General features: G+C 43.2%; 1 protein-coding gene across 4 annotated transcripts in view; it reads left to right on the forward strand.

The window, feature by feature from the left end:
- The window catches only part of PDZRN3 (PDZ domain containing ring finger 3), a 237194-nt gene that overhangs the window by 202024 nt on the left and 8520 nt on the right, over positions 1-26650 (forward strand). For all 4 annotated transcript variants that reach the window (XM_072785366.1, XM_072785369.1, XM_072785368.1 and 1 more), the window contains 2 exons: positions 14249-14496; positions 17408-17495. In XM_072785366.1, the coding sequence (XP_072641467.1) occupies positions 14249-14496; positions 17408-17495 (336 nt within the window). The remainder of the gene's footprint in view (positions 1-14248; positions 14497-17407; positions 17496-26650) is intronic.

Consider the following 26650-nt stretch of genomic DNA (forward strand, 5'->3'; position numbering starts at 1 on the left):
GTCATAGTTCTTGCTCCCATCATGTGGTAGAGTAGTTGAAGCAGGGGATTGTGGAATCCATTGTGTCTAGAAAGGCTATTAAATATTAAAGTTCATACTTTCCATAAACATCTTTTATTTTTTATTTCCATTAAGATCAACAGATGTATCATGGACCTTCTCCATCCTGGGAGTTTTATGCAGCTCAAACTTGTAATTACTCTGCTATTCTCATTGCCTAGGATTTAATCACCAAAAAAGCAAAGATCAATTATTATAATGAGGTCATATTTTAAAGCCCTCCGTGTCTGTGAAGTTGAGAGGGAGAGTCATTTTATTCCCTATTTTAGAGGTGATAAATATCCTAGGATGTCATCATTATTCTTTTGGTGCCATTTATAAATCACGTTTATAAATCTTGGGAGAAAGAAGTACCACCTTAAGTTTATTTTTGATTCATAAAGGCTCATTCCTTCCATTCCTCCAGAGTCCCTCATTCCTATTCACTTTCAGTGGTTCTGCTTTCAAAGCCAGGATTTCCAGAATTCCGCATTAATTTCTCACAGTGATCATAGGTAGCTCTGTCTTCCAGTGGAGATAACTTCAAGAGAATTTATATAGCCTCTTGATATAAAGTTGTCTCTGGTTGCGAGGGAAGGTATCTGCAAACTGTGAATCTTTTGACAATTCACTAAAGATATATCTGGATTTGTGACTGCATTTAAGCACTCCTAAATGGACTATTCTTAACACATAGGACAGATGAAGTATGAGCTGGTAGGATGAAGTGTTTTGTCTTTTAGAAATTTTATTCAAATTTAGAAATAATATCTCCACCCAGCAGGAGAGAGACACGTATTTTCTCCTCTAACCAAAATTTTTCTCAACAAATTGAGCACCAGTTTGCAGTTAAAAATAGAGAATTTTGTACAATTCAGGACAAACAAGAGGTTAGTTTTTGTGCTTTAATCATATTAACTAGATAAGCAATGAATTGTGTTGTCTTATTTGTTCTGTTGCAGTGAATTTATGTCACTCACATACACACCTCCTTCTCCAGAATAATGAGTCCACTGCCATAAGTTAGGAAAATAAAATATAGAGCCCGTCCACTGACTCTAAGGACACTTGGCATAGCAAAGGCCATCCTGCTAACTGCAGACTTCAATTCTACAATTTTCCTCCTGGGGATAATTAAAAGGGAAAAGAAGTTCAGGAAAAAATTTCATAATAAAAATGCTGAAAATTACCCATCATAATACCATTTTAGAATGTTGATGTCCAATAAAGATTAAAACTAAAAATCTGGGGGGTGCCTGCCTGGCTTAGTCGGTTAAGCATCTGCCTTCGGCCCAGGTCATGATCCTGAGGTCTTGAGATTGAGCCCCACATTGGGCTCCTTGCTCAGTGGGAAACATGTTTCTCCCTCTCCCTCTGCCTGCCGCTCTGCCTATGCATACTTTCTCTTTCTCTGTCAAATAAAATCTTAAAAAAAAAAAAAACTAAAAATCTGGGAATTGTATAATTAGATATGGTTTACATTTTTTAAAATATAGTTCTAAAACAGCCATATAGGAAAGCTCATGTGAAGAACAAAGCTTCCCCTTTTGAGGCTGAGGACTGTGTGTCCCATTTTGCAGAGAGAGTTGTTGAACTAGAAGATGGAGTGGCTTTTTTAACCAGTTGGCACAATAAACCGTTCTTCCCCTATATTCTTAGCCTCATTACAGTTTTCCAGCAAAAGAATGGACATGTAGGATTCCAGAGTCCTAAGAAACAGAGGGTCCAACAAAATGGTAGCTGGCATTGGACAGGAAGAGCAGATGGTGACGTGATGCTCTCGCTGTGCACTTTCGAGGGAGCCCCACGAAGGAACTGTGATTTAGGATTCAGAACATTACAGGGAGCCTGTACTCAAGGGGGAATCCAGTATCAGGACAACAAAAATTCTTGAGAAGCCTAGCATTTGCCTAGATATGCACACCTCTAGTAATTTATCTTGGAGTTAAACCAAGTTCAGGCTCCCCTAACTACCATTTAATAATTCTGTGACCCTTAGGCAAGTCACTTACTCTCTTGAGTCTCAACTTCTGTGAAAATGGAAATAACTCAGAGGGTGGCTGAAGGGGCCCCACTTCCTAAATCTCTCTTTGTTCTGCTTGGGCCACCTCAGACACGTCTTTCCTGGTCTCTCCCATTGCAGCCTTCACACAACAGCCAGGTACCTCGGTCATGTTTCTAAGAGGCAAACCTGAACGTGTATCTTCTTTGTTTTCCACCCACCCCTTTTTAGCTGTCACAGAGTCAGGGTCCATTCTGTGGCCTCCCATGGTCAGTGTGGTCTGCATCTGCCCACCTTTCCAGTCCTGCGATAGTCTCTTTTCTACCTGTTCTGACCCTCAGTTGTGCCAGGTTTCTTCCAGCTGCAGGACCTTTGCACATGCTGCTCCTTCTGTCTGGAATATCCTCTCCTCTTTCTCCCCATGTAAATCCTGTCTATTCTGCCGATTTGTGCTCAACATCTCTTCCTCAGAGGATCGCCCTCATCCTGATACCGGCCCACTCCCCAGCCCCAGCCAGGTTCTCTCTTTCCCTGAAAGAGGGATCATTATAGGATCATTAGCATCTGTCTCCTTTACCAGACTATGAACTTACTGTGGCAGCTCCCATTTCTGGTTTTTGCTCACCAGTGCACTGGCAACTCCAGGCAGGGTACTGGGTACACGGTCATCCCTAATACTTTTTAGATCAATAAGCATATGAATGAGTGATTGAAAGTGATTGAATATAAAATGCCTAAGCACAGTGCACGGTACACAGAAAATACTCTGAATGAATAATGATGTCTGACATTTCTTGAAGTAAAAGACAGGATCCCTACCATCAAGGTGCTTTTTAGCTTTGGAATTATATTTCAAATCCCAGCCATACTTTCTAGGTTTTCCCTGGTGGGGATCTTTTAAAAATGCTAGTTAGGAAATTAGAAGTGTTTGAGATGATATATCATAATTTATTGAGATAGATAATTATGGACCCGCCGACTAATTATTCTGTGAAAACAAAAGAAAAACTAGTCAATTCTCTCAACATTCAGTGTCAGTTTTGTGTTCATGCTGGTACTATGCCATTCTCAATGGACTTTTCTTCTGAACTGCTAAGACTACAATACAGTAATCACTTACAACATTTCCTTTAAGGATTCTATCTCAGTCATTTTCATGGAAATTTTACTACTAGTTTGCGACATAGGAGCAAAAATTAGTTTTTATCTAAGTTATGTAAGTCTTAATTTTGTTTCTTGGAAGAAAACAGAAAACAAAAAAAAGATTCCAAACCACTGTTAAAGTTACACTAAATATTTAAGATACAAATCCACAAGAGCCAGGAAATTCTATGTAAAGTGCATCAGCTTTAGTTTTTCATTTGTCCTGGCATTCGTTGGTTTGTTTCCTGACGCTGGTGTTGTATAAAGACAGCTAGGAAATTTCATTGTCTTATCAAGAGGAATAAATAAGATATAGGTCATTAAGGCCCGTGTGTATGACCTTCTTTCAAAATTTGCTTTCTTGACCTGCCTCCTGTAAGATTCAAGGGCTTCAAAATGTCTGATGCTACTGGTTTTCTTAAGGCTCAAGAGTTTTCCATTTTAACAAGACTAACATTATTTTCCTCCTAGTTGGACTATTTTCAGTGGTGTCCCATTTCTGGGGCTTCACAAAATGCCTCGGGACATTTGTAGGACAAACACGTTAAAATTTGAAGGAACAACTTTCTAAGAAAAGAAATGAGAAAATAGATTCCTCTGCCTTCAGCTTCTCTGCAGCTAAGTAGGAAAGGGTGGGTGAGTGAAAACTCACATTTCCTCACTCCACTCCTGAAACACGTCCCATTACCGAGGGGAGTTTCTGGGAAAGGTCAGCTGGCTTAGCCACGTTGGGTCAGCCTGGCCCCACTTACCCCTTCGCACCGAGGAGCCAACAGTGACTGTCTTTCTTGGCCAAGAAACTTTGTTCTTCTCAGAGCTTTGATTTTTTTCCTCTGAGGTTTACCTGCCACTTCCCCCCCTTGTGATGATGACTCTTTTTCACTCCACCCTCCCATCTTGTTTACACCTAATCTTACCTTTGGCCCGAGGTCAGATAACAGTGCTCCAGCTACACAGCTCAATGGTAAACAGATTATAGCATATGCTTGAACTTGGGAAGACATGGTTCAAATCCCATCTCTACTGCTTATGAGCTGCACTCTTCTTAAGATGCTGCTTTTAGCAACGTTGGGCTTTTATTTTCTCATCTATAAAGACAGATGATACCTCTGACTACACCAGTGACCTGATTGAGAAGATGTGATAGGATCATGCACAGAAAGTGTTTAGCACAGTGCTAGGATCCCTCTACGGATCCATCTGTGTCTTTCCCATAGACATGAGCGTAACATAAAATCTTTTTTATTGATGTTCTTACACTATTTATTTGCAGTAAAGTTTTTACTGAAATTTGGTGGCTGGCGTGTTTAGGAACCACGTGGGGGCTAGTATTTCCTGTGAAAGTGCTGACTGTGAGCCAGACTCCCTCTACAGTGAATCTTCACAGCTCTATTTACAGATGAGGCACATGGAGAAGTCAACTAACTTGTCCAAGTCTGCAGCGTTATGACAATGGCCGACATTCAGCACTGTGCTAAGAACTTTACTTTATACTGTGTAGTGGTTACCAAAACCCTAGGAGGTAAATGCTTTAATATCCTCCAGATTCACTGGGGGACACTGAGGCACACAGAAGTAGAGTAATTTACCCAGTGTCACACCTGGTAAATGGTAGAGACTCAGACCCATGTGTGTCTCACTCCACAGCCCAGACAGTGGTCACTCTCATCCACTGTTACTGAGCTTTGGTTACCACGTTATCAGTGGGACATAGTGCCTGGCACATAGTAGGTTCCCCAATAAATCTTCAAATGAATGAGGGTAATAGATGCCTGATAGTTTTTGAGTACTCGCTCTGCTGGGGCATGAAGCCTAATTACTTTCTGTGTATGACCTAATGAATTCAAACAACCAACCAGTGAGTTAAGTCCTCCTGTTGACCCATTTTACAAATAAGAACACTGAGTAGCCAGGAGCTTGATTTGCTCAAGATAGAACACATAATTGACACATCCTATATTTAAACTGAGCAGTGAGACCCTAGAACTGAAGGGTCTTATCCTTCCTGTTCTTATGCACTTCCATGCAGTCTCCATTAGGATACTGTTTGAAACTTAAATAACCATGGTCACATAAAACATCATTAAACACTTTTTAAAAAATATTCTCTTAATTTTGGCATAACAACAATTGTTTTGAGGGAGGAATCTTCCTACCTGGCCTTGGCTTGAGGGTAGAATTTTATCCTAAGCACTCCCCTAGTCTTTGAGGAAAACAGATAGCAACTTTAAGTTTATAAGATACATTTATGAGACCAATATAAAGTTTACACCAGGGAAATGGAAATGACATAATAAAATGGTTTTCATAAGGTCTTCAGTATGATGCTTGCAAAAATGTAACCACGCCTTTTTCCTTTGATTGGTGGCTATATTGCTTTTATAGTAGGAGATAATGCCAATACGAATCATTAAATGCAATACAATTGACATTTAAAAAAAAGAAGAAGAAGAAGAAGCATGGCTACCTCTGAACTAAGCGTGCATCTCCTGATTCAAGGGAGAAGCCACTGTCAAAGGTCTGCAGATACACAAATGCTCGCTGGCCTCCTGATTTCATCTGTAAAATGTAGATAATTTTACATTATCTCCCTCTCGTGAAGATCACCTAAGTAAATGTATGCAGAGTGCTTAGAATAGGGGCTGGCACAGCAGGAGCGCTGTACCGCTCTTGACTTTATTATGGTTGAAGTGTCCAAAGCACCTCTGCATTTTACTTCATCTATTCTGGCCTCTCATTAGATACCAAGGTGAACAATGGAGCACAGAAAGATAGTGCTGCTCTCCCAGAGTCTGCAACACAGTAGTCCTGGGTAAAGATACCTTGTTTAAACCTTTTTTGGGGTAGGGATGAGGTAGCTGAGCCACCAAGCAGTCCCCTCTGTGTGTCCAGAGACTAGGTCATCATGTGTGCTTCCACTACCCCTGCTCCTGCCCTGATGACAGCCCAGAGTGGGACCACTGCCAGCCTCTCCAGCACTTCAGTGGAAATTAGAAAAGGGCTCCCTCTTCATCTGAGCCCACCCACCCTACTCACCTCCTTGTCTGGACACCTTGCTCACAGCTCAGTCTGCACAACCATAAGCAGTGATCCTGGAGAGAGGGGAGCTGTGGGGGAATGGGGCAGGGGGACAGAGAGGGGAAAGGGAGGCAGAGAGAGAGAGAGAGAGAGAGAGAAGAGAGTGGTTCAGAAAAAGAAACCATTTTTTGCATTCTCTGATTTTCTGTGAGGTCTGTAACTTCAGTCTTTCTTGTCTCCTTCCCTCCTTCTATATGGGAGGTTTTCTGTTTTCACTTGAAGTGGCCCCACCTTGTCTCCTACAATACAGAACCCACAGAGGACAGGAAAGCTTGGGTAGAGCCATTTTGGTCTTTTACAGACATGCCATGACTTTTCTGGGTCTCATGTTTTACGTTCTCCAAAAAGGACACTTCTCCTTGATGCCATGCTGATCATATTGAAAACGGTGCTGTATATATTTAATATTGAAAATGCTTTTCACTAAATATGTATGGATGTAAAAAATACAAAACATTTTACTCTCGTTTGAAGTTTGGAAATGATATAGTAGGCTCAGCCAGATTTGTTATTCAACTTAGCTAAGCATATAAGATCACAGAGCAGAGAATGTTGAATTTTTGTTGGAGTAGAGAAAGGACCATGAAATGGCAGCAGATGTGCACAGTGGGGGAATGCGACTGTCTACAAATCAGTGAATAGGTCACCTGAGTGACCTGCTGGCAAGCCTGCTACATTCCAGCTGCTATCCTAAGGTCTGGGTGTGTGCTACAGGGAACAAAAGGCACGGTTCATGCCCTCATGGAGTTTAGGGCCTGGTGAGAAAATACAGGCAATCAGTAGAAAAAAAAAAAAAAAAGCTATGTGATTACAAATCAAGAAAATACTGTGAATTCTACTTAGTGACACCTCACTGTGTAAATGTTCTCCAGCATCACTAGACTCATGTATAGAAATGGACGACAGGCAGATGGTTTGGACCATAAGGACTGGTCGGGGTTTTTCCAGATGAGTATAAGGAATAAGAGAAGGGCAAGGATGGTTAGAAGCATTTGGAAGAGTGTCTTCCAGGAGTAAACAGTGATGGGCTGTGGAAAAAATCGACCATATTTAACTGACTTTAAACCTGAAATCAATCATTGCTACAGAGGCATTAAAGATATAAGTGGAAAACACACTCATGTTCCAAAGAACTTAGGAGTCAGAGAAAGTAGGGAGATTTAGTGATAGAAACACCTTGTTTCCAAGAACTCGACATTGGCTTTCCTGTAACAGATTGAGTCGCATCTTTAAATCATCACCTTTAAGATGATGTAAAAATGTGCATGTTAATTTTAAGGTGCAGAGTGGTTCAAATATACTGTAGTTTAATGGACATTTAGATGTCATCACTTAAAATGAGACTTTGGGTAATGACATTAAGCCTTCCAAAGGAGATAAACAAAATACTGTTGATTAAGGTAGAACTTTTTTCTTTTTTTTTTTTTTACCTAAGAAGAAAGCATTTTATAATTTTAGGACAAATACTACTTTAAAAAAATTAGTGCACGTGTGGTTTTTAGCCTTTATTTCTTTAAGACACGTCCTCCATTTTATTATTCAGAGGCTGGTAGCCGGGAATATTCTCTATTTCAGAAAAAAAGTAAAGGATTTTAAAATGTGAAATACTTAAGTGATACATAAGGAAGTTTCCTCTAACAAGACAATTACCTACGCTATAAATTCAGTTGTTCAGGGCACTCTGAATGCAATAAGGTGGGGGAAACTTCTGGTTGCAGAAATACCAAACCCAGGGTAATAACATCAGGATGCATTTAGAAATTATCATGGACAAACTCTAGTGTGATCTGTGTTAGAAAACCAACGTACTCCCACAGATTTAAGTTTCTGCATCCTAGGAATTGAGATCTGTGGAAGTGTATAGTATTTTTATACATAGACATCACATAGTAAAATGAGTGCTTTCCACAGAAACACATTAATATAAACACCATTTATTTCTTCATTCAGACTCCTCTTCTTAATGGACATAATACCTATATTTTAGATAAGCTAGCCTTCCTTTTATCAAGCCCCAGAGCAGGCTATATGTTTGAAATAAATTAAGACAGAGAAGGAGTTTCATGAATGAAAAAGAAAATGTTTGCTTCAACCTGAATCAGAGCTTGAAACCTTTTATTTTCTGGCATGTAGTTTATTATTGTCTGTTGCTTCCAGTGGAATCTAAGTTTTAATTAGTTTGACAACACAGGTCTGATATTTTACAGACTGAAATCACTGCCCCTGTATTTAATTAAATGAACCCTCTAAAAGTTGTGTTTTAGCCAGCGGCATAATTGATAGGCTAGATTTAAAACTGCATTAGCGCTTTCTATGGGGGTCATTTACACCTGCAGTAGGAAGAGAGGCGATTGCAGTTCCTTGATTCTCAGAAACCAAACGTCTTCCCATAAATAGATACTTATTTTCCAATTTAGAGAGAATATGGTATGTCTTTTCCAAATATCATATATTAAAGTATCCTGAACTACTCACAGTTAGGTTGTAGGGCACCTTGCAAGCTTTCTGGGATTCTCTTTTGAAAGGCGACCCTCAAAGTGCATGACAGACTTTCACCAATGGCATTTTTAGGTGGACAGTGATCATCCAGCTTCTCTCTGGGTTATGGGCTCAACTTGTGTTCCAGCATTTGTAGTCTCTGGGAGCAATATGGCCATCTTAGCAGATCAGATCCTTCACTAGACATCTTGGGAAAATGCTGTCCCCAACACATTCCTTCTGGCCATTTCTTAAGTGGCTAGCACATGCTGTGTCCTCATTTGTCCACAAGAAATTCTCCCAAGTACCATCCTGTCTGCCAAGAGAGGAACAACTCTCACTAAATAACCTCGGCAAATACTTCCTCGGATTGAATGACTGCAAGATGGACAGATGGGTTGTCAATGAAGTCTGCCCCCAGGTGGAAAATCCCACCAGTTTTGCGTTAGTGCTCAGGATCATGGAAAAGACGGTCACATTTGCCACATACAAAGAGCAGCAGGCATGTTACCCCCACCTAATCGGAACCAGGACAGAATTATTCCTCGCCCACAGCATAATTGTCTTGTCTCGGGAGACCTTACACTAAAGGACCTCTTGAAGGTTCCTTAGCGTCATGTCATATTTGTGGCAGTGATGTTTGCCTTGAGACAGACTGATTGGATTTTCACCATAATTGCACCTAAGTCCCAAGGGACCAGCCAGAGCCTTAGGTGAATAACTTAAGCCTTTAATTTATAATAAAGATAAAGTTTGCAATCAGCATTTCTTGTTCCAAAACATTCCATTTACTTGGTTTTAGAGCTGCATAAACTGTTTTAAAAGCAATCTGCTCAATTGGGCGAGTTAATGATATTTAATTTGACCGGGCCAAACGTCACCGGATGAGCATTCCATCTGTAATTGCAGCCATCATCACCACCGCGCTGTGTAATGTAGATGTAATGCTAATCCCGAGAATAAAAGCTGTCGTTCTCGGGTGGATGACAGTGCACAGGAGTCATCCCCTCGCGAAGGCTCTCAGTGATGTGTTTCCAAGATGACAGTGTAATAAGTGTTATGTGCACAAGGTAATTCAAAACAAATTTGGCTGCAAAAATGGATCGTCTAAGGATAGTAAACTCCCGCCTTGTCTCATCGTCCTTTAAGAGAATGTAATGATCCCTAAAATACCCTGTCAAGAAGCTTGTGTGGCAGGGGTCAAGTCTTATAAAATTAATCTCTTACACCCCAAACCCCTGCCTGAGAATACCAACTTGAGGGCTCTAGAATATTAATGTGTATGTTGGTCCAGGAAAAGGAGATGGGCAGGGAGCCTTTCAGTACACACATGTCTCTTAAGACTACCTAATTAGGCTGCACTTTGCTTCTTTGATTTATAGATTATTTTCTGCTGGGGAAATGTGACTATTCTGGTATAGGATCCCCATTAGCACTGGTATCTTAGTAAATTTCTTATTATTTGCATGTTAGGCACTAGGAGTAGATTATCTCATTAAACTTGATAATAACCCTAAGAGGCACAACACTATAATTATATTTATTTTGCAGATGAGGTGACTGAGACTCAGAATAAATTGTTCGAAGCCCACGGGCAGGATTCCAACCCTGCCCTCGTCTCCCACCTGCAGACCTGGTGCTCTCTGTCCCTGAGCTGTAACTTAAGGAAGGAGAAGTTCACCTAGACTGTGCCCAGGCTTTCATTGAACTACATCTGATTAACATACACACGTGGCCTTGGGCTCCTGAAATTGTCCTTATGGGCAGAGATGTCAGACATGGCTCTTTGTGGAACCCAGCCGTCCGTAGTAGTGACTTCCTGGAGGGGGACAAGAGGTCATTTCGCAGGCACCCCAACATTCCAGGCCTCCCTTTGGGTTTGCCACCCTCTTTCTTCATCCTAGGCAGTAGAGATGTGAATGGATGTTGTTGAATCAACACCTTTTAATAATACCAAAAGTGGGACACATTCAGAAAAGCCTTCTTGCTTTTTGGAATTGTGTGCATGGAGACACAGGGCAGCTGTTTGCCTCTGAGAATCCTCATAACTTAGACTGACTCAGGCGGGTCCTTTGTGTTTCTTTTTTTGAGGTACCATTTAAACATCTGCTGAGTCTTGTAGCACTGATTTATAAAATCTCCCTAAGTCATAGTTGCCATCACTTTTCTATAAAAATGAGCTGGTTAAGATACACTCCCAATTAGAAAAGCATTTTCACTAATTCTTTTATACAGATAGAAGGATGCATCTAGGAACTAATCAGAATACATTCCTGCCTAATTTTACAATACATCTGTGTGATACACCTGTGCGAATGTTTTGGGTTATAAGATTTAAGTTAAAACAGTCGATGTAGTAAGGTATTCAGTACTGAATATGACAAGAAATTTGGGGTTAAGAGATTCTAAGCTTGGTTAGTTCATTTGCTCAGTGACATCATCAGAGACCCCAGTTCTCCCATGTTTCTGCTCTGAATCCCTCAGTATGTTGTTAATTTGGCCTCCGAGTCAGGCTCTCAGCATGGTCCCAACGTGCTCCCATGAGTCCATGTAACACATGCAGATGATTTGCCCAGAGGCAAAAGAGGGCCATCCCTACCTGCGTCCTATTTTAAGAACAAACAAAACTTCAAAAGCTCCCTTGAAGATTCCTTATCTTATCCTATCAGCCAGAGGTATGTTGCATACCCATGCCTAAATCCATCACTAAAGGAACAAGGCCATAATAGGCCAAAGTTAATCAAACCCCCACCTCAATCTCCCCAGGAGGGAAGGCTCTCTGATCTGACGGAAAGAAAACAAAACCTATCTCTCTTCCACAGAGAGGAAAAAGGTGAGGCAAGGGAGGGATGTTTGTTGACCAGGTAGCTGAGGTTGTCTGGTGTTGTATTTGCAAGACCTAATTGTACATGTAAAAAGTAGATTCCTAGGATGGATTCTTTTTTAGACACAACTAGAAGAGTCCTGGAAGAAAACCACACGTTCGTTCCCTTTTGGCAAAAGACCTGGTATTTATGCATGACTAGAGAAAGCAGATTGGACAGATCTTGCAGGACCCATTCAAAAGTCTTCAGGTCTGAGGGCACCTGGCTGGTTCAGTCGGTTAAGTGTCTGCCTTTGGCTCAGGTCATGATCTTGCAGTGTGGGGATCGAGCCCTGCCGTTGGGCTCCCTACTCAACAGGTAGTCTGCTTCTCCACCTGCCCCTCCCCTCACCCGTGCGTGGGCTCTCTCTCTCTCTCTCTCAAATAAATAAATAAAAGCTTAAAAAAAGAAAGTCTTCATGTGTGAGTTCACTGGAGGTAATACTACCTTCAGTACAAGCGATCCACAGGGGCTCCCGAGGGTAGAAGATGATCCAGGCTAGCTGGCATTGGCCACACCCACGTCTCCTACACCTGCTGTCTGTGGCATTGATTTAACCTAGGAGCAAACTATCACCCTGTAAATTCCTGTATTGTTTGACTCTTGGCGTTGAGCAGTAATGGAAAGAAAATACAGCACGCAGACTTCTGCTACAGCCTGAATTTCACAGATCTCCAAGTTGCTGTTTGACCGCCCGGCCCACCCCTCCCGACCCAAGCCCTCAGCACACGGGACTCTGAGCAAGGAGGGAGTCAAGGTGGTCAGCTGGTTTGGAAAGCTGGGAAGGATGCCTTTAGTGCCCTTTTATGCTCTTCTCAAAGGAGGAAGAGCTGAGACGGTTGGGAGGTGAGGCCCTGGTGTTCCCAGTCCTCCGGGGTAGAGGATGGAAGAGGTCAGTGCCTCAGCCACTCACTTACTGTGCACATGAGTCGTTCCGTAGCTCAGAGTTCTTGTTCTGCCGAACTCCCTCGTGATGTGAGTAAATGACTTAAGTCGATTGAATCCAGATCATTAATAATCTCCACGGGCATGATGCACTTGGGCTTCATTACAAGGAGAGAGTCCGACATCTATTCTTCAACCCAGCAGTTGTTTACAAGATACTTGGTCCTAAGAGTTCTTGTCCCTGGAGGGCCAGAGTGAGGGCGCCCAGCAAAAATAGGAAAACAGCTGCATAATCAATACTTGTGTTGTGCTCAGACAAAGAGACACTGAAGCGCTCTCTGCCTCGGAGGATGGACCTCACTGTCAGTGTGCTTTGAAGTACAAGAGAGTGGGGGGCGGGGGCCAGGGGCAGGATGCATATGCCAGACAGGAGAAGGTTCAGTGTTCATTCTGACATGTATAAATAAATACTAAAAACACGCCTATTGAAAAAATGGACTATCAGTCTAAGAGATTTGTATTCAGGAACTCGTACGTTAAGTGACACGAATTTGTCAGTGTTGCCCTCCAGAGATTTGAAAAGCTCAGGAACTTTTGCAGAGGTATATTCTGCAGAGTATGGTTCCTGTATGATTGTTTTGTGTCTGACTTTAAAAAGCAAACCAACCACTTGGGGGATAATATTGAAATACGTCAGAGCCTGGAACCTGGCCTGCAGTGCAGACATTAGACATTACCAAACTACCAGGACATAATATCCTATTTCTTTGCAACGGGGGATGGGAGGGCGAGGTAAATTCAGTAGTTGGACAAAAAGGTTACTTGGAATGACTTCATTTTCTAGAAATAAAGGTCTGGCTTCTATTTCCTCTTGTGTAAGCTGTGCTAAAGATAGCCACATCGAGTCAGCTATGATTGGATGGTGCATCCAGAATTCTTTCCAGGGGTACAGAGTTGTAACCTACCACTGACTGGCTGTGTGATCTCATGTGGTCAATTTGAAGCTGTTAGAGAAGGGAGATGAACATAATGTTGGCTCTGCCAACTTCCCAGACTACGTTGAGGGAAGTGTTAAGTGGTAGCTTCATGTAAGTCACGCAGTAGACAGTGGACACTCGGTACGTCCAGGCATGGGGGATGCAGCAGCAGCTCAGGCCATACACAGTGGGAAACAGGACAACAGTTAAACCAGCTCTTACTTCCCAAACATCGGCCAGAATGCTAGCCATCTGCGTACTGCCTCCTTGATACCTGCCATATCCACCTATGGCCCGGATTATCATTTACTTAATAGATTTGATTGACTTAAAAAAAATACACACAAAGCAATTTATTTAAAAAGGAAACGTCCTATCACTTCCATAAAAGGAAAGCTAATGTCACCTGACATAGTACACCCCATTAAAACATAACAATGTAATTAATTTCTAGTTAGCTATTATTGCCTGATAAAGGCTCTGAGCCCCAAGGCTGCTCTTTTCTCTCACAGGCAAGTTAGCAGGTGATGAAACTGTGTTAAAGACATTCCAGCAGGAAGCCCAGACCTCCCTGCTGTGAGATTTATCATTTAATGCCAGATCTGTATCCCTCCAAATTCACTCCCATCCCAGCAGGCATTCCCTAGGAAACCCAAAACAGGTGACTGCAATTCTGCGACACCCTCCAGTTGTTCTTCCTTTTGGCTTGCTTACACAGGAGAACCATCTTTGCAGCTTCTGCTGGACTATGACCCTCTCTCACCCCAAATATTTCTCCACAGGTCAATGGTAAGGACTTATCCAGAGCGACTCATGACCAGGCTGTGGAAGCTTTCAAGACAGCCAAAGAGCCCATTGTGGTACAGGTGCTGAGGAGAACCCCTCGGACCAAAATGTTCACGCCTCCGTCAGAGTCACAGCTGGTGGACACGGGAACCCAGACCGACATCACCTTCGAGCACATCATGGCACTCACGAAGATGTCCTCCCCAACCCCACCAGTGTTGGATCCCTATCTCCTGCCCGAGGAGTAAGTCCCATGATCTTGCAGCTCAGATGTGTTACCTATGGTAAAGTCCAGTCCAGTTGGTTTCTTCCCTTCAGGGTGGTGAAAAAAATTAGTGTGTCTTACAATTTTCCTCCACGTTGCCTGTGTTTAACTTTATTGTTTATAGAGGCATTCAACTGAGTCCTCAAAACCTCGCTGACATATTACTTTATTATAACCCTGGAGCGGAGTTATTCACATCATATTCTAAGAACAAAATTAGTTAACAAACGTCGTAAAAGTTATTTCAAAATAAAATTTAATCACCGCAAATGGCAATGTGAAGGCTTTGAGTTACAACTCAACTCTTAAGCAGACAACAGAGTAAGTTGGGAGTGTAAAGAGAGCCCTGAAGGTTGTGCATCCGCTTTCTCGGGTCTCGTTTCAAACCTGGATCCTTGTTAATAAGCCCACACGTGCCTCATATAAGCAGCGCATTTACCGATTAAGTAACAGCTGTGTTCCAACACCCCACATGAATTGCTTTACACATGACTCTCTTCTTACCTTACTTAGTGTCAGAGAGAGAGAGAGAGAGAGAGTAGCTCAGAGCCTTCAAGTCACACGAGCCGGATGCTCAAACTGATAACTAGCCGGGCAGCTGGGGTAATTTAATTTATCCCTATTTTAATATAGGAAAAATAACAAGAGCACCCAGTGTATAAGAGTGTGGGGTTAAGGGAAATAATGTATGGGAAGTTCTCAGCATGGCATATGGTAAGCCCTCAAGAGGGAGCAGCGATCATGAATTTAGTGAGTGAGATTAAATATCTAGGGAAGAAACGAAGAGTGAGGAATTTTCTAAGACCACTGTCTGAGAAGATGTGCACTTCACTGCAGCCCGGGGCACGTGGTTTTACCTGTGTGAGGGCAGGACGCCCACCCATCCACTTCACTCTCTCCAGGTGATGTGAGAGCCCCTCCTGGCTCTTCTTGTCTTGCCACTGGTTCAGATCACTGACTTGATGCTTTATCTCAAAGGGCATTTTACCTCTGGCAGGGCAAACCTCTGAATGCCACCTGGTGGTTTTCTCTTAGGAACTCGGTAGCTGAAGCGAGTGTGGCTCTGTCAGAGTCCAGACAGAGACTTGCCTTTAGCCCCATGGTGTTCCCTGCTAGCCGTCATGGGAACGCAGGGCCGACAGAGTAATTTCAGGTGCAGCCGACAGTGTGGAAGGGATCATCCGTCTGACATGCACGCTCTGTGCACAGCACTGTGCAAAGAAGACCGCTCCTTCCATGCAATGAGGAAGCGCAGATGCACCTGTCCTACTCAGCTTGTGGGCAGCCGGCCTGAAAGGCGGGTCTGTCTTGCCCCAGCTGCCAGCTCTCAGCCACACTACCACTCTGTTGTGTCCCAGCCGATCCTAGGAAAGAACTGCCCGGTTCACAGAGTACAATCATTCAAGCCGGTCCTTTGACTTCACAGAGCAAACCTGCCTCTCAGTATCGATGAAGCCTCTACGCCAACTCCTGCCCCTCAGAGGTTGAGCTGTCACAGTGATGGGCTTTGTGGAAGCCAAACCCGTAATTTCCTCGGAAGTCTAGTTAACATGACATGACTTACCCCCAAGGGGCAACTTGAGAAATGTCAGTAGAGTCCAGAGGTCAGCCTGCTCCAGGTTCTGGCTGCAAGGGCAGAGCAGAGCGAGAGTGCGCATTGGGATTGAGAAGCCAGTGTTAACTTGATGCTTGAAAGCCCAGGCCTTCCGGCAGCATCCTCAGCACTTAGAGCCCCTTCAGTGCTGGCAGGATATTTAATTTGTTAGGGCCAGAAAATGGAAAGCCAGCCCTTGTTTGACCATTCATGTCTGGTCCATTATTTCAAAACTGTAAGCGCCCAGGAGGGAAGACCAGAGCCCGCTGATTGCTGTGCTGACCTTTGAGAACAAGATGGTTTGAGTCCCCAGTCAGCAATCAGGCTGCAGCTTTCCATGCACATCCGGCACCTATCAGAGCTACCGACCAGGCCTGTTAGGATTCCCACTGCCTCTGCTCTTAACAGGTTCCAGAGAGGTGGTGGCTTCTATACCTGGGGTTTCAATATGTTGTCCTAGAGAGACTCAAGCTTCTATTGTCTGAGCAGTGGGTACTCAGTGCTTACATACACATGTGCTTTATATGCACATGTATGCACATATGTGTGCTTTAGGTTTTCATGGCAAACCTATTCCTTGTCATGGAACACAAAAGTTTGGGAAGAGTGTCCTAGATGCTAGCATTGTAGTTTTGGTCACAGTCCTTTGGACCAAACTCAGAGGCTAGCAAATTTCTTTGAGTGTTGCCTGAAGTCCAGCCTTTTTCTCCCCAAAGAGAAAATCTAACGGTGAAGCAATAAGTGGGAAATGGGAATATGTCTGCTACCTAGAGAAAGAGTTAGAAATGAAACTGCTAGGACATCTGAGTTAGCTCGGTGGGTTAAGCATCTGCTTGCAGCTAAGGTCATGATCCCAGGGTCCTGGGATCTAGTTCTGCATCAGACTCCCCCATTCAGTGGGGAGTCTGCTTCTCCCTCTGCTCCTCCCCACTGCTCATGCTCTGTCTCTCACTCTCTCAAATAAATTTTTTAAAAATTAAAAAAAAAAAAGACATGAGTCCTATTGACTCACATGACTATTTGCCTAGAGGTTGGTCACTGGAAACACCAGAGATGGTCCCACTGTCACCTGCATCCTCTTCCAGGAGGACAGACTTTGGCCCAGAGGATGGCAGTGTTAAACAATGGAGGTCCTGATGCTGCTGGGAAGTACAGCCAGAGAGAAGCGAGTTAACACAGTGTCCCCCAGCCCTGAGAGCTCTGGCCACATCACAGCGGGGCCTAGCGGGGAGGTGGGAATGAAAGCAGCAACTTGCAACTGCAAACAGGCCATAAAGGTCTTTCTTCTGTTTTCAGGCACCCCTCAGCCCACGAGTACTATGACCCCAATGACTACATTGGAGGCATCCATCAGGAGATGGACAGGGAAGAGCTGGAGTTGGAGGTAAGAGCATCCTCGCCTCGATTTAGGAATCATCACTAAGTTGAACAAGTTCGCTGTAAGCGTAAACATAGTTTACAGATATTAATGAAATGGCCACTGTGAATTTTTTCTAAAAGAACCACTTTCATTATGCGATTTAAAGGCATTACTCAGCTTTTCTTCCCCACCTACTCCTTCAAAATAGAATGTAACGATCTGATCCCAAAGCAGACATTTAGGGTTTTTTTTTTTTAATTAATTAAAAAATAAGGTAATGAGTCCTATTGCGGATCTTTGAATTCATGTCATCTCCTCTCATCAGGATCTCTACAAATTCTGGTAACTATGGTGAGCTTCCCCACCTGTCTCCTCTTGAAGTCATCATCACTTTTACTCAAAGGCAAGAACAGGTGGATAAATAGACTAGGGCTGAGCCCACACCAACACAGAAGGGTTTGCCCAACATTTTGTAACATTGAGCTTGAAAAAATGAGCAAACCCGTAACTCTCCTTAAGTGTTATTTCAAGCCACATATGACTCATATGATTCTAGATATTGATATATAAGGCTAATGTTGACCTCTAAGGGTTTTTAAATTTATTTTTAGTCATGTGTAACCAACATAGTGTCACGTTAGTTTCAGGTATACAATAGTGATTCACCCATCCTGTCCGTGTTCTGTGCTCATCACCCTAAGTGTGCTCTTCGTCCCCTTCACCTGTTTCACACATCCCTCACCCACCTCCCCTAGAGAACACCATTTTACAGAGCTCCAGCCCTCATCTGTCGGTTAATAAGAGTGATAGAAAATAGAGAAAAGTCACCTCTCAAGATGTACTTATTTGTACTTTTGGGGAAACATCAGTTCCTATGTTTTATCATGTTTTCTGAAAATACAAGAGCATTTTTTCAAAACTGACTTTACAGACTAGTATAATCGGGTACCATTTAGAAAGATTTCTGATGTGGAGGGGAAACCCTCTGGCACCATCAGAAGGCCATCCAGGAAGACTCCAGTAATGTTTTATTCAACTGTATGGCCAACCACCATGTAGTCTGGGCCACCCACTGACACATGTGCACTCCATGGGCCATTGGGTGGCAGTAGGTCCCGAGGCAGCAGTAGACGCAGCAGACAAATGGAAGATAGTTGTGATCCTCAAGCTCTTTATGGTTACTGAGGGTTTTTTTTCCAGAACAGAGGACAAAGATCAGTCACAGTGTTGACACAACACCTCCACTGCCTGTTCCCCTACAGGCTGATGCAGAACAATCAGTATACTTGGCAGGAGAGCCAGGACTGTCCCTGGACCATTTTTTTATTTTTTTGGAAAATTTAAATTTCCTGCTAAATGCATATGGCCTAAATTGGAATGGCAGTTATTCTGACTAAAAACTGCTGTTGTTCATACATGCCGTCCAACATAGACCCCAATACTTGCAACCCATCACTGGCTGCACAAAAGGTAGCCTTGTGCCTTCCAGAAAACTGAAGATTCTGCCTATTGTTTACAATTTCTCATCTCCCCAGTGTCAGGGCTAGTTCGTGAAGCAGCCAGGGACTCCCCCAGGACACTCGTCCTTAAGGTGTTAACACGCAGTGTGTGCAAACGGGGTTCCACATCACCTGTGTTTGAGAAATGTCAGAGTGAACCACTGAGAACAGAGTTCTGTCACAGAGGACTACTCAGTCTTGAATATGTTAAAGAGCATGGTAAATGCCCTGGGAAAAGGGAGCAGATACAATAGAAGAATTACCCAAACAAACAAACATACATACATACATATACATATTTTTTTAATCTAACACTTCTCTTTAGCCAAGTACCTCTTAGCATTTCCTGGGTCTGGAGTTCTCTGGAATAGTACCTTACAAGAAGGGCTATTTCATAATCCTTATAGGACAACACTGCTTTTTGATGATTGGTGTTTAAAGCAGTCTTTAAAGAGCTATTAAATATCTCAGGAGCTAGATTTACAGAGTCTAACCGACCTCTGAACACAAGGATTAGGAGTGCAGTCGAAAATCCACATCTAACTTTTAACTCTCCAGAAATTGAACTGCTGGCCTGCCATTGACCAGAAGCCTTACCTATAACATAAGCAGTCAGTTAACACCAGTTTTGTATGTTACATGCATTAGATACTTTATTCTTACAGCCAGGTAAGCTAGAGAAAAGAAAAGAGAAAATACACTTATAAGATCGTATTGTATTTATCAAAAACAGTCCACATGTAAGTGGACCAATAAAACCATGTTGTTCAAGGGTTGTGTAGATGTGGTAAGTCATGGGCACTTGGTTAAACTTGACTCCATAACAGTGATCTATTTTCATGTCTGATGCTTTGAGGAACCCGATGGAACCTATGGTCTCTTCCTGGAAAAAAAAGGATCACGTCTAAAAGAACTTGCAGATGCTTTCTGGAAGGTCACAGAGCTCCCACAGGATCTTCCCCATGTGGCCCATTCTGCCTTTCATTATATCTGACTATGACCAGAACCATTATTTGCTTTCTATTTTGCTTTTACCCAACTCAACTCATTTAAACTAAGGTAAATTTACTTCAAAGGCAATGCTCTATCATTGCCTCAGACAAAAAATCAGCAAGTGCCATAAATAGAAAGTGCTACACAATATACACAGTGGACACCAGGTAGTGTTCTCAAATCCTGGTGCTCATCATAGGTGGTGCCCGGTAAGGGCTGGGGAGCCGGAGGCCAATTCGCCCCACTCCCTCTTTTCTCAGGAGATGGGCTAGTTAGTGTTAAAGAAGTGTTAAGACTAGCCCAGACTGAGTCTGCCTTCCTAAAGGAAGTAACTTTCTCAGTGTAAACTACCTTAGAGCATCTTGCTTTTGATAGAAGCCACTCTGAAACAGTTCCCTAGAACCTTGCTGTTCAAAGTGTACTGCCGGGACCAGCACAGCCATCACCTGGGAGATGGCAAGAAACGCAGAGAATCTTGGCCCTCAGACTTAATGAGTCAGAATCTGCATTTTCACAGGATCCCCAGGTGCTTCTGTGCACAGTAGTTGGAGGGGCCCAACCTAGAGGTAAAAACGTCTAAGCTTCCATTTGTCTTGCCATTGGGTCAAAGCAGCGAGGCTTTGGTTTGCCTTCCATTCAGTATAGACTTCTTTCTTCTCATGAGTAAAAAGCAGAGATAAACAACCCAGGTATTTAGAAAATCAGTTGAGTGTTTTAAATGAGACCTCTGATGCCATGAGACACCCAGGATTATATTCTACTTGTGCGCTTTCACTGAGCATCTGTTACAGTGAATACACTGGTGCTAGAAACACAAACTCAGGGAGTCGCCACCCTGCTTGCCCTTAAGGAGTTCACATCCCTGGCAAGTCCTAAGTCATGAGGATTGTTAGACATAAGCTTGTCATCGCCTAAGAAAACCAAAATACAGTTTTGGGTCAAAATCAGACAGGAAGGTTGCTTTCACCTCTGAACTTTTGTCCCTAGCAGCTTAGATGTCATCAGGTTCTTTCTGTTAACTAAGCAAATCTCATAAAGTGAACCTGGTGGTTTGGGATCAGAGGCCCATCCTAAGTCCTGTGGTGAAGGCTCAGAGTGTCCCTGAAGCTCAGTGTGGCCGCTAACCAGGAGGGAATATCCCGTAGGGAGCGGCATTTGTAACCTCTAGGACTGCCCTGCTTCAGAGGCATGTCCTCCAAAGGTAGTCTGGTCAGTTCCAGAATGTTCATAAACAAAACCTCAGTGTGAAGAATGGAGTTTCCTCAAGCAGACCCAGTTTTTAGGGAGCCAGGCATGTACCCGTCATCCACCCTTCTCACCAAATTTCTTAGAACAGTCCACACGCCCTTTTCTATGTTCCATCCTCTTTTCCCCCATTCTGGGGTTAGATTACAAAAAGAGTGGGTGTGTTTTGAGTTTGGGAGTCAGTCTCAACACACCACTCATCATCTGAGTTGAATGAGATCAACATCCACACCTTTTGAAAAATAACTGGTTCCATGGATATTATATAGGTGGAAAATATATGAGTGTGTTGGGATATTATGGAAGCAAATGCGCAGAGAAAAACAGATGTTCTGTCTTTTAAAGCACACAAAATGATCGTATTTAGGTAAGTGTCAAATCCCTGTTATTGTGAAACTGTGTAAAGCTACAAGGATTATACCCAAGTATACCCAAGGGTTGAGCAGCCACATAATTACCCATAAATTTTCAGGTACTGAACACCTGCTCTAGATCTTTCTGTAGGCAATTAAGAAGGAAAATAGATGTCTGAAGAAGGCTTTTTCATTAATCTATTGTTAATTTCCCAGTTGATTCATCAGTAGCCCCCACCACCACCAGGCTATGAGTCTGCCCTCACCTATGTTGTGTTCTGATGATGTAATTTTGAGGTGAGAAAAGAAAAGGAAAAGCTACAGTTTCAACGGGAAAGTATAAAATGACCTCCAAACCTGGTTTCATCAAGTAACCTAAGTAGATCACTAGGGAATAGGGATTGTCCTGGAGATGATGCAGGATGCTCCAGCCAATCTATACATTTGTCCTTGGCCTTAAAGGCATGGCTCAAGGGCTCCTCCAGGGAACCCTCCCCGGTCAGCCCTGCCCTCACCGAGTCGGCCTCCTCACCCCGTTCCCAGTACAGTCGGCACTTGACCATTCTTTGTACTACCAGCCACACACCAGGACCTTTCACCTGCTCTGCTCTCAGCCCACAGATCCTAGCTTGGTCCTGTCCAGCTCTGTCTTTTGGCCACAGGTCACCTCCAGAGAAGCTTCCCAGCCACTCTAAGGCATCCCTACCCCAAGTGCCATTCCCTGCTTACTATATGGCTCCCCTTCTTAGAATACAAGTTCCATGAGAGCTGCTCTCTCATCCAACGCATTCGTGGTTACACTCCTCGTGCCTGGATAGTGCTTGGCACAGAGTAGGTACCCCGTAAACATTTGTTGAGTGAAGGAAGAAAGGCCTCATTACCCTATCTCAAATAAAGGTCCTTGAAGGGAAGTGCAGCCTCTTTGAGACACCTCTGTGTTGCACATAGCCTGCCCCGTGCATGGATATAGAAAGGGTTGAGATAATTTAAAGAAATATGCACAGCAGTTCTGAACCGATAAGGTAGAGTTATGCTTCAGTGACCCGTCTTCCTAGTGTGGGATAAGCCATTGAAATTAGTCTTTGGGATCCCCTCTGATTAAAGTGGCTGACGTTGAAACAGAAAGCTCGAATCACCCAGGTGGAATGGCCCCATTAATTCTCTTAATTGGGCTATCGTTTCAATTTCATCTGAAATGTCAGGCTTAGCAGTTCCTTTTTTATCCAACAGTCCATCTAGACCAGTAAGCAACAGGACACCAGTGGTGGGGGAACTATAATCCAGATAATGCTAATACATTATTCATACCAGTTTGATTAATGGTCTTCTTTGAAATCTTATCTCCATCATCACAGACAGATATGTATTGATAACCTCTAAGCTTTCAGTGATGTGTGCTCAGTTGTGTAAGGCTCTGCCTTTAGCTTAGAGTCACAATGCAATGTTGAGAATTTACAAGCCACCCGGTGAGTTTGGAGAATTGTCTGCTAAGTTCACAGATATGTCTGGTTAGGAAATTATAGAATAACTGAGACGTTTCAGAGACATGAAGTGACTTTCCCAAGGTGGCTTGTTCATGGTGCAGCCAGGATTGTTGTTCATTTCTATTTTTTTTTCCTTTCTTGGAATCTCAAGCTCATTCATTCACTTTTTTTTTTTTTTTTTTTTTAATGATAGTCACACACACACACACACACACAGAGAGAGAGAGAGGCAGAGACACAGGCAGAGGGAGAAGCAGGCTCCATGCACCGGGAGCCCGACGTGGGATTCGATCCCAAGTCTCCAGGATCGTGCCCTAGGCCAAAGGCAGGCGCTAAACTGCTGCGCCACCCAGGGATCCCCTCATTCATTCGCTTTTGAGCCACCTACTGTGCACACTATATTAGGCTAGGTCCCCCCTTTTTTTTACTTCACAACTCATTATTCAACTACTATTGCCTTAATATAATCTTGATGAGCAACCAAGGTAAAACTCAGATTTATATACAGCCGAGACAGTAGCACTTCTTAGTGTTGTTTTTTTAGGAGATTCTGAAAACCCTTTATGGTTCACTCTTTGCTTAACTATTAGCAACCAGGCTCTTCTTTATGATGTTGAACCACCTTTGGAAATTGAGTTGAGGTAAGTTAGACCATATGCCTTCTAATTGAAACTTTGCTGGTTTTGGTCTAGAGTTCCTCAGAAGATCCAGGTAACACAAGGAAACATTAAAACCCAAGCCATCCTATCTAATACCAATGTCGAGTACATACCTGAAGTGGAGTTCAGAATACCGCTTCCTTTATTTTAACTGGAAATGTCATATCAGCATTTGTTCACCCAGTACCACTCATCCTTTTTAAAACCAGACCATTTCTAAAATAGAAAGCTGTTCCCGGAGGACTGCCCCCCTAAACTAGAATTACACTCCCATTCTTGAATCTGTTTTAAAAATGTCCTAAATTTTGCTTCACAGCCAACTGGAATTGAGGGTGGAAGAGAAAGCTTTAACATACTCAGGGCAAGTGCTTCAGAGGAGAGCCTGCTCCTCCTGTGCTCTGACCTGTCAGGGGTGTGTGTGTAGGGGGGCGGATGCCAGAGCCAGCTTCTCATCCGTATCAAGGATGGAATTTGGCTTCTGCTGTATTTAAGTTAAATCTAAACAAAGTGAGAATGTGACTGTCGCCATGACAGTCTGTCCTGGGAGGATTTGCAGTGGAATTTAAAGGCTCGGTGCAGTGCTGGCTAAACCTTTCTGCTGTAGGGAGAGAGCACTGCATTCTCAGAGTATTGCTAACTGGGAATAGGTCTGGTAATAAGAACCTCTTGTCTCCCGTGCACACATGTGGGAATGTTTAACCATCATGTATTGTGTGTAATTTCCAGCAGTGTTTATTGGAAATCTATTATTAATTTGCTAATCACATGGGGGGTTAATGGCAGCACATAGAATGTGTTCAGGGGAGCTGAAAGTATTATCCATGATTCGGTTATCAGGGATTCAGGTGAAACTGTTTTAAAGTCACCAGCCTGACATTCTGAGAAAGTTTCCTCCCTGGTTATAAAAGATGTGTTGAAAGGAACTGGCAGATTCAGAAGAGTAAAGTACAGGGAAAAAAATCCTCCCACCAATAGCAACATGAAGTGATGTCCGCATTTCTAGCTTCCTAGTTCCCCAAATATCTGTCCATCAAAACCCTGACCAAAAAATAAAGTAGAAATGCTTTTGAAGTTCAGTGTCGAGTTAATGAGTTCGATAAAAACCTAAGACAGCAGACTCTACATTTTGGGAACTAAGCCAAATCCTTTTTTTATGTAGCCGACCTTCAGCTCTCCCATTCCTTATGAGCCTGCCTTTTTCTGACTTGAATAACCCCTAGTACATTATGTGTTCTCTTCCAAGATATGATTTCCAGACTTTTCACTTTTCCCGTGTTCTCAAATGGAGCTGTCAATTCTAGATGTGTATCACAGAGTCGTGCTTCTCAAACTGTCTATACTGAAAAACCACGAAGAGCAGGTCGACCAGTTGAATTTTCAGTGTGTCACTAATCAACATGTGGTTCCACCATGTGAGACTATATAGCTCGCCCCACATACAGCTTGCCACTTGAGTCAGGAGTTCCTGAACCGATGCCTTGGTCAGTGAGACAAGCCTGCTAATCTTGTTCTTGGATATTATGACAATGTCCAAATGCTATAGTAGTTCGTAAACACTTCCCTCAATTTCTGCACTTACTCCTCCCAACCGCACTTGGAAGCTCACTCTGAGTACTGGAATAAAGCCCAGCTGAACTGTGAAATCTTTTATGCTTAGATACTCACCTTGGCGGCCAGTTGATTCATGAAAAGCTAAAACTCATATTGCCATTTGTAATTCTGTTAAAAGGAATATCACAACGTTTACTGTCTTTCTCATTTTCCTCCCTACAACCTTTCCCATTTTCTCTCTCTCTCTGCTTTGGTTGCTTATGGACCTGTTCCAGAACCATCTGGCTTCCGCCATGATAGCACGGGGCTCAGTGGCAGCATTTGGCTACAGTTGTGCAGTTAGACCCAAACAAATCATCATGCAACTGCACTGAATCACGCTGTGAGAAGGGCCAAAACAGAGAAAGTGTTTCCTTTTACCCAGACCCAAAGGAAGTGTAACGTGAGACAGAGATGTGGGCATGTGTTTGAAATGTTAGAGGAAGATGTGTGACAGATAGGTGAAGTGTGCAAACTGGTTACTCGCAAGTATTTGGAAAGATTTGGTCCTCTTAGTTAAATGTGACCCTCGAATTCCTGCTTTGTCCATTACTGTGCTTAGTCCTGTTCTCAAAACACTAGGAAAGAAATTTCCATCCAACTCACCTAAGTATCAGAAATTAATGGGATTTCGCTTAGTGAAAATTTGCCATATTGCTAAAGCCATAATTAGGAAGCCATTGAATTAATTAACATATCAATGTTCAGAAAATACAGTTACCAGGGGGAGGGGCGTGTGAAATACACCCACTGTGCTACAATCAAGTTCTGGGCCTTCAGGCAGGTAAACATACCGGCAGTAATTCTTATATTCCCATCTCCTGCTTTCTCTGGGCCAGGCACTGTACTGAGAGCTCTGTGTGCCTTACCTCACTGAGTCTTCACCCTGCCTGAGGCAGCGGAGTTGGTGTTTACTAGTAAGGAGACAGAACTACAGCAACAGGTCCATGATGAAGGTGCCAGAAAGGTAGATCTGGGATCTGAACACAGGTCTACCTGTCTTCATAGCCCTAACCCTTCACCACACTACATTCCATACATCAGCCGGCAAGACTGCCGGAAAATAGTCCATCAGATCAGAGCAGTCCTCACTTAAAACTTTTTCATGGGTTCCCACAATGGTGAAATGAGATCCAAGCTCCTCCTGCTAGCCTCTGGGGTCCTCGTAACCTGGTCTGGCCTCATGCTTGGCCATGCTCAGCCCCCTCTCGCTTCCTTGCACACAGGACTTTGGCACTGATGCCCAGGACATTTGCACCTGCTGCTATTCCACCTTGAAAGTGTCCATGGTTTGGGGCACCCTGCCTTGCATAGGGGAGGGTTCAGGAGGTATCTGCTTTGAGCTTCCCCACAACG

Source organism: Canis lupus, chromosome 19 (genome assembly GCF_048164855.1).
Source record: "Canis lupus baileyi chromosome 19, mCanLup2.hap1, whole genome shotgun sequence".
Taxonomy (NCBI): domain Eukaryota; kingdom Metazoa; phylum Chordata; class Mammalia; order Carnivora; family Canidae; genus Canis; species Canis lupus.